Raw genomic sequence first — 9,598 nt, 5'->3', positions numbered from 1 at the left:
ATAGCGTGAGTTGTCCATCCATCACTATGCGGATGCTAAAAATTGGAATTTAGCGCTTCAACATCTAAATGTACATGAAATAGATATGGATAATTTTAGTTTGTCGCTAATTGCGATGGACATGTTTTAACGGCCGTCGCCAATTCCATCACTATTAGTTTTTTTGTTTTTGTAATGCTAAATCTTGAGATTAATTTTCAACGGATATAAAATATCTTATTGAATGTTTAAAAGACCGCTGCATAAGATAAATGTCTCTCATAATTTATTCCCTTTTAGATAATAAGAGACCACCTGAGAGAGGTCGGTAAGATATATCTTTTTGCTCCAATCTTAAAAGACATACATAGTATACAAATGATATAAAATTGCATTATCACGGAACCTCTGGGCTCGACGGTTCTATAGTTTCTATCCGGCTTTTTGGTTCAACAATTCGATAGCTCTGCTCAGCTTTCCATTTGGCATCTTTCTGCCCAGCCTCTCGACTTGGCAGTAGAGGGCTCTCCGCTCGATCTCTCGCTTGGTAGCTCCCTGTCTAGCCTTCTGACTTGGCAGCTCAGCCACCTACTAGGTCTCTTGGCCACTCGGGCAACTCGACCATTGGCAGCTCGGTCACTTAGCTGCTTGGCCACTCAACACTTGAGCCACTCGGCCTTCTCTATCTGTTCAACCTTCCCTAACAACTTTATCTTCCTAAGCAGCACGGCCTTACCTGCAACTTGTCCATTCTTGATAGTTCAACTAGCAACTTGTCCATTCTTGATAGTTCAACATTCCTCGACATCTCGACCTACCTTGTTTGGCGTAGTTCAAGTTCATCTAGGCAAACCAAATCAGTCTGAATTTAAATTTTTTATTTATATTCGATAACAATATTAAAAAGAGTAAATTGTCCTTCAATTACCGCTGCCTAAATGCAAGTTTAGCAGAGGTGAAGAAGGTTGCAAGCGTCAAAAAAGTTAATCATTATGTTGAGAGTTTAAACCCACCAACCTGCAATGTGAAGAAGACTACCTGCATTAGGCTAGTAAATGAGTACGTCGAGGGTCCAAACCCACCAACTCTTGTCTCAACAATTGGGATCGGATCGGTCAACTTTCTTAGATTTTTTTTCTTACTCAGCAAATTAAGAGGAAGATGAAGAGAAAAATGTACATCAAATACATCAAAATGACTCGGAGTTTGTACCTGGTCTACATAGGGAGTAGGATAGTGTACCCTTTCATCAATCTATAGTAACAATTATGAGTTTCAACTAGGCTTCACGGGGTGTCTAGTTAATTAAAGAGTGACAAATATATTATAATGGGATAAAAATTAATTTTCGATGGACACATGTGTTCGGAGAAAAACTCTTCTCCCCTTCTATCCACTTGACAATCGGTTATAAACTGACCCCATGATTTACCTCTTTCATATAACCTAGGACAAGTTGTAAGGGATGTCTAGGGTGCGTAATCATCTTTTCCTACAATTACGAGTTTCAACTTAATACCCTCCCACATGGTGGCCTATTTGGTTTCCCGATTACCTCTTTACAGATGGTTGTGGGATTAGCCATGTGGGAAGTTTGAGGTTGGTGTATGACCTTTTGCAAAAATTATGAGTTTCAACTACTCCAATAGGTTTTGACGTCAATTCCCAATGGATGCAAAATATATTGCTGGGTGTTTGATCTTGCTCATGCAAAGGACTCTTGCGCTAGGACAAAAAATGCCCCTTGTAATTTACTTACTTGTATCTTGCCGTGAGACCAATGATACTAGACCGCCTCGGATTAGCGACATAATTTTTGCTCCAATTATGAGTTTCAACTAAGAAGGCCCCATCAAATTCTATATTCATGACTTGTTTTTAGTTGTTTTGTTAAAAGTGTAGATTTTTTTTAGTTGACATCATGTATTTAGTTTACGCTAGCTAATCCTTGGATGACCGACCTAGCCCCACTAAAGTTGTCCATCGGCCATCAAGATAAATGGGAAGCGCTCGTAGTGGGCGAGCCATTAGCCCAGCGTTCTTAGGTCCTTTGTCCATAAGAAAAAGTTATCTATTAATTTATCAAAACTAAAACTCGATACTTAAATATATGCTCGATTCTTAAATATATGAGAAACTAAGAAGGCACCATACCGTTGCTCTCATGGGCAAAGTATAAATCTATCTTGATCAACGAATGTAGATTGTTTTTAATTTGTGGAGTTTAGTTTGTGATCTGAGGTTGCTTTCATGGTCCCTCCCCCACTACTGACTACTGTTGCATTTGATTTTGGGATGGGTCCACTGAAAAGTTGAGAGAGACAGAACAGTTTTGTGATGCTGGAGTGAGGGCAAGTAAATCACTGATGGTGACCAATCTAACAATATTGCCCAGCTGAAATCATCTTTTTTGGATCATTAAGTTGGCTGGCACACTATTTTATCATTCTTGTGAACTGGACAGAGGTTAACATGCATGATTATGCCTGTTGGAGGACCAATCTATTACGCTGTTTCTGGATGAAGATGACAAACTAAGAGTGGTTCAGGTATCTGGATGAAGTCACTTTCATGATCATGAGGGATTAAGAGATGCAGTAGATGGTAATAAGTCCTCTTAGTAAAAGATAAATAGTTTGCAGGAAGGTCTTTCCCCTGAGTGATTTGTTCCTTAAACCTCCAAATGTCTCATCATCAATTTCCCCTTAATTCTACAAGGGACTGAATGTTGCATGGATAAAAGGAACACTAAATTATGGTGTTTTGATGCATAATCTGCAAGCTATTAATTGTAGTATCTAAGATATGGACTTACAACCAGTCTATAAATTATAATTCTCGGGAAAGTAAAGTAATGCATAAGGCTATGTTCAAATATCTAAAAGTTAACATGCATTCTAGTTCAGTAATTCCAAGCATATTGCAGCCAAACAGCTATCTCTAAATATGTTTGACAAGGCACCAAAGAGGCAAATTACATAGTGCATTCCAGGTTAATGTCAGATCAATCAAGCAACAGAACTAAATCATGAAGAGAATCTAAATTTAACTGAAAGCAAAATGCATAACTATTAAGATCTTGATGATGTGGGGTGAAATGGACATCCACAACATCTGTTGTACGGTGGAGGGCACTCGAATGAAGCTTAGTGGATTAGCACGATCATTCTGTCGAAAGGCATGATAGCGAGTGGTGAGAAGGAAAGTACTCTAGATTGAGAGAGATGAAATCCATATCCCTCCATATTTGCCATTATTAAGAGTTCCACAGTGGCAGTTCATTTCTAAGATTATTGTCAGAGTAGCAATTTCTTACCTCACCACCTATTCCCACTGTCCTAAGTACTGCTGGGGATACCCAATGGGGGGCAAGTTCCATCCAACAGTGCCGTCATTGTCCTCCCTCCCTGATCGATTTCTGAAGAACCAATAGTGTAATCTGGGGACAAAGACAAGAGCAAGACAAGAAGTACTAGTACACATATTTGTTTACATAGCATTGGATCATATATAGCATTATGTTGGACTAAGTAAAATTGTAGATCACGCATCGGAAGCACGAAAAGTTTCACTCTCTAGACCGGGTTAAGTGTTTGCTATACTAACATAATGATAGGTGGGTTCTGAAGCCTGCAGCTAAATTTACCAGAGCTACATACTCTCCCATCTGAACCTGTCATTCATGGTCTTATCCTCCTATCCTATCCATGACAATGATAGGATACTGTCTCGGCCTAGATAGGGTTTCTAGCCTCTTAGCTATTACAAAGAAAAAGAAGGGGAAAGGTCAGTTTGAAGCAGCCCTAGTTTATAGTTTCTGCAATAATGAAAAATTGCATAAATAGCTGCATGTTATGTGCTGTCATGACCACTCGACAGTTGGAGCTATCACTGCTTAATATTCCTAATTATTACAATGCGCAAGTACAATAAAAACTGGTATAGCATCAAGTCTTCGTAACCATGTGATCCAATGAATGAGAAAAACCAAAAAAAAAAAAAAAAATCAAACTAAAGATATGTGAAAAACAAAATTGGCATTGAATTACTTCTCTACTTTAAGGTTTATAATCTACTAACCATGACTAACTTTGGTTCTATGCTTCATATATATCCTTTGTCCCACAATAATCATGCCACAAATTAGCTGAGTTGCAAGTGCAAGATGAGGTTAATTTTGCTGAGAAAAATTTACAGTAAGTAAATTCATGGAGCATTGATCGACTAATTCCAACAAGGGAAACACATATAGGTTGGGTATTGCATTATTGACTATCAGTTAGCATGCAGAAGTGAAAGGGGGATGGGATGATCACATGGGATTTGGTCGGGGACATTGTGCAATGCAGGTACAAGAAGGAATTGAACTGTCCAGCAGAGATCAATTAAACATTGGCTCCAGGACCGCACTAGGAATGCTCTAACCATCCTTCTATTTACACAACAACATGTAAACCATTGATATTCCATAGTATTACAAACAAAACACGTAACTAGCACAAAACAGGAATCTTTTCCCCCAAGGAAACACAATTTGTCAATGCATTAAATACTGATGATGTTATTTAGAATTGTGAAACTCATTTCAACCTAAAATGATTAAGTTGCTTAATTAGGTGGTGGGCATGTTACATGTGAGATTAATTGAGCAGACTAACACTTTTCAACATGGACTTCCTTGTCACTTGGCTTTGTTACTACCATATCGAGACTTGCAACATGTCATTTCAGTCTAAAGAGATTAACTACTTTGATGCAACTAAGAAAGCTCTGTTTTACAATAGACATTTCAGTCTAAAGAGATTAACTACTTAGATGCAACTAAGAAAGCTCTGTTTTACAATAGAGAGAATTGCAATTAGTTTAGGGAGAGCAAAGAGGAAACAAGGGCAAAATAGGTTTTCGACTGGGAGAGCAACACAAGATATTTTGCATCTGCTACATGTTAAATATTATAATGTGTTTCAACTAACAGATGAAGATTTAGGAGAGCGAGCGAGCGAGCGAAGAAGAGAAAAAAAAAGCCAGTTAGTTACAAAGCAGGAGGAAGAGGAAGAGGAGGAGCAGGAAGCTCTCTTACCGGAACCTTTGCCGAGAAAGCTTCTGGAGTCGCAAACGAATGAACGACTACCGGTCGATTCCGGGCCTTGCAAGCCGCCTGTTCGGCGGTGAGGCCAGAGGAGGAGCAGCAGGACGGCACCAGGTCCGTGGTCATCCTTCTCCGGCGGTACCCGTCAAGTGTCCTCGCTGCGACTCCACAAACACCAAGTTCTGCTACTACAACAATTACAACCTCGCCCAGCCCCGTCACTTCTGCAAGGCCTGCCGCCGTTACTGGACCAAGGGCGGAATCCTCCGCAACGTCCCCGTCGGCGGCGGCTGCCGCAAGTCCAAGCACTCCTCCACCTCAAAGCCCTCTGGCGGCCTCGCGTCGCCCAGAGAACCGTCGCCCTCAGGCCACTCCGACGGTCCCAATTCAGCCATCGCGGCCTCTAATTCAGACGAAAACTCCAATCCGACGGCTTACTTCAACCAGGATGCGCGCGCGAGGGCTCCGCTAGCCTCGGATGCGGAGATCTTCGTCGAAACAGCAGTCTCGTCCGTGCTGGCTCCGACGATACTCAGCGACTTCGGTGCTCTGCTACCGATTTCGCTCCAGTGCCGGCAGATGGCGGAGGCGGCGCAGATCGGAGCACAGCCGGCGTACATGCATCAGACAGCAGCGCCGATTCCACTGCAGCCTCTGCTAGACGCAGCAGAGGGGTTCATGAATTCGGCGCCGCCTCCGCCACAGATGCTCCCGATCCAATTTAGGCCGATTTCGGTGGAGGAGGTCGCGGCTCAGCCGAACTTTTTGGACCAGGCAGCCGTCGGAGGGATGGGATGGTCCGGGGGTACGATGGATCCGGCGATCTTCGGCCTTTCTACAGCGGTGGAGCCGCCGGCGGCGGCGCGAGTGTATTGGAGCGACGGCCAATGGAGCGACGCCGATCCCGCCCTCTTTCTCTCTTGAATTAATGGATTTAATCCGTCTTAAATCTCCATTAACGCTAATAATCTTCCCATCAGCTTTTAAATTTATGGCTAATTATGCATATTTGGTCCTCTTCGCCTCTTCTTGTGTATTTTATTTCAACAACAAACTAATTAATATTAATTTTAAAATAATATTTAGGTAACTGAAAATTAATTAATTAATTAATATTTAAATGCTCGGCCGGTGAAGGCTTGGTATAAATAGTGGCAATTTGGTAATTTCAACTCCTTCCTCTTTCCCTTTCATCTCAAATCTTCAATCCGGCTCTCCTGTTAATGCCGACATTGACATGACATCGGCTCCTCCCCCATAGCGAAGCAGCAGACATCGGCAATGTCGTTAATGAAGGGGAGAAAATATAATATTTGGGGATAGAAGATGAGTATAATAATTTAGAGAAAGAATATAGTTAAGAAGGAAATGTAATTTTTTTTTTTAATATATTTTTTCATATCATAACTTGATTTAGCTATGACAAAGGAATTTCAAAGAATAATTTGGACTTTCGTTATATTTTTCTAATCAAATGCATGTATTTAATAATTTAATTCAACATGATAACTTAACTAACCACTATATAATTCAATATTTGATGAAAACTAAAATAATTTGATTTTGTGTTCCACAATGTAATTTGGTTTAGTCTTGCAAACATACAATACAATTTGATTTAGATTTCCAACAATGTCGTCTATAAATCAAACTTGCTCTTCATTTCTAAACTTGTTATAATTTTTATGAAAGAAGGTCCTCCGAGTAATTTAGGGAAGATATTATTAGCCTTTTGTTCATTTGTCTTGTAATATTCAACATGAATAATATCTTCGTTCACAAGCTCCCTTAAGAAATGATACTAAATTCGAATATTCTTTGTTTTTCCATAAAAAGTTAGATCCTTTCAAATTGAAATTGTTGAGCTGTTATCATAAAATAAGGTTATTAGGTCTTCTGATCATGCTTTAGATTCTTCAAAATTCCATGCAACCAAAGTAAATGACATCCTGTAAAAGAAGTATGCTTTGTAATAGAGAGTGCAATAATAGACTATTTTTTTTAACACTATGCTATGTAATGACCACCCTTCTTACTACTACTACTCTCTAAGGATGACCGTTACTTAACTACTAATTCTACTTAACCGGTATGATTAAAAATCACATGGAAACCCTACGGAAAAATTTCGACAGAGTCTCCCCTGTACCGGTGACCATATTCAATAATACATGCAATATATACTCAGCCACAAGCGGCTGGAACACATACCAATCAACCACGCAGTATAATAAATCCAAAATAAAGAAAACAACACCAGAAATCATCACATAAGATTACAATTCTTCTACTATGTCCTAATCATAGCAAAATAACAAATACTATCTCAAATACTCCTAACATAGCAAAAGACAATGGAAACTAAAATAAAACTTTCTTCCTAGTCCCAAGGCTTCCATAGTCCTGGCATCACACATCCTTCGAACACCTCCTTGTCGCCTTCCTTTCTATATCTTTTCCTTTCCTGTATCTGTAGTAAGAGGAAGTGCAATCTATAAGCAAAATTTACTTAGTAAGCGCTATCTAACTCACAAAATCACGAATGTGTATGTATACGAAAAGAACTAGAAACTATATGCTCTAAAAAGAAATAAAGCATAAATATAACTGCTCATGTCAAACTAATAGCAAAGAAAAGCTAAGGAATCTACTCATGTAATTCTAATAGCTAATCATGCTACTCATCTAATAGGTAAACATGAAAACTACTCATCCACTAGATAAACATGGTAGAATAAAGAACTAAACTTACTAATTTTTAGAACTATATGAAACTTTATTTCATTTGTTCTAACTTAATCTTTAATACTTTATGTTTATATAAAACTCGTTTTACTTGTTCAAAAACTTATACTTATAATACTTCGAAATAATAATCAACTTCTTCTTGGGCCCAGGCTTAGTACCATCTTATGCGCGTTCCCTAATAGGTTGGGGTAGTGAGCCACCAATCCTAAAAGAGCAGACCTCGGTCTACCAGGGCCAAGACCTCGGAATTGGACACCTGGATTTATTTAACGACAACCTCGGAAGTCGGGTACTAGCCTCTTCTTAAAAGTAAAATACTTATAATCTTAATTACTTCTTCTTTAAATGTCTTGGCATTTTAATAGGCACCTTGTGTGCCAAAAATCTCTAAAGTCTTGACTTTGGGATCTACTTAAGGCCTTGGCCTTTTCTTTCTTTTCTTTATCTTTCTTATACTTTTCTTTATCTTTCTTATACTTTTCTTAAACCCAAAATACTGTTAGGGTATCTTTCGTATGAATCTATGAATGAAACTAACTATGTATCACATAATCATGCATAGAATACAAAAGAAATCTACACATACAATACTTATCAAAAATCTGCACTAATGCTTAACAGAAATCTGCATACTTGCTTAATAAAAATCTGCATACTAAAAATTCTGCATATTCAAGCTTATTTAAAATCTGCTCACTACACTAACTAACTTTTACACTTGAAAGCCTAATAAAATTCTGCACTTGTAAACTTAATGAAATCTGCATTCTAAACTTCATAAAATCTGCACTACAATTGGTGGATCCCAATTAGAAAAGTCTACATCAGAAATCTATCTGAATTTCCAATACAAAGTCTGAAGAAAACAATTCACAGACTCGATTAATCATCTTCTTCCTCCCTTTGTGGTTCACGGCAGTAGAAACAACCAAAGCACAAATCCAAACTCAAACCTCCAAAGAAAACTCACCGTCTACCAAATCCTTCTATAAAAAATGATGTAAATCTTGTTTTCTTATTTTTGTTTCTCTGCTCTGATGTTCTATTGTTACAAAACATAACTGCGATATATTTGTGACAATCCACAGAAAGTTAACAAGTACAGGACTAGTCTTTAGAACAACTAAGCTGGCATATGCATTGGCAGGTCTGACCAACTTCAGAAATGGAAAACTTTCAAGACTCTATATAAACTGATATGCCCATTAAGGTAACAAAGAAGTCTATGTTTGAAAAGATAACTATAAGGGATGTTCTTCTTTTTTTTTTATTACAGCAAACCAAGAATCTAAAAATCTGAGGTGCTACACCACAAAACTAAAGTACATGCCCCACTTAAAACCAATAGCAAGTAAAAATCTGCATATGCTCACAGCAGCTAAGGAAAACCAAAATAAAGGAGTCAACACTGCACCACCAAAGGAAACTCTATACAGCAACTAAAAACAAATCTGCACAACATGTTCTCCTTCTTGTTATAGTACGTACCTTTCCTATTAGATTTTGCTTGATCTATAGACTTGTTACATGTTCATTACGTGCAAAAATGCTCCGATCCCTTCTTTTATAAAACTTCATATGTACCTAACTCAAAGCCGAACCACTCAACTTGATTTCATATGTTCCAAAAGCAAAGGAAGAGAGCTAAATCCCTAGCAACTAAATTCTGTACACTATGTTCCGAAAGCAAGGAAGAAGAACCAAATCCTTAGCATCAAATTTTACAACATGCTTCTAAAATCAAGGAAAACAAGAATCCGAGAGCTACTCTTACTGCAGGTG

General features: G+C 38.5%; 1 protein-coding gene across 1 annotated transcript; it reads left to right on the top strand.

Annotated features, from left to right (window-relative positions):
* Nucleotides 1–5,098: 5,098 nt before the first annotated feature.
* Nucleotides 5,099–5,992, top strand: LOC122019207 (dof zinc finger protein 4-like). Its single transcript, XM_042576703.1, has one exon. It carries the CDS (start codon nucleotides 5,099–5,101, stop codon nucleotides 5,990–5,992), a length of 894 nt encoding a protein of 297 aa, XP_042432637.1.
* Nucleotides 5,993–9,598: the final 3,606 nt, after the last annotated feature.

The sequence above is a fragment of the Zingiber officinale genome, chromosome 9A (assembly GCF_018446385.1).
Source record: "Zingiber officinale cultivar Zhangliang chromosome 9A, Zo_v1.1, whole genome shotgun sequence".
NCBI lineage: Eukaryota > Viridiplantae > Streptophyta > Magnoliopsida > Zingiberales > Zingiberaceae > Zingiber > Zingiber officinale.
The sequence above is the reverse complement of the archived record's forward strand: the minus strand, read 5'-3'. Positions and strand labels throughout refer to the sequence as shown.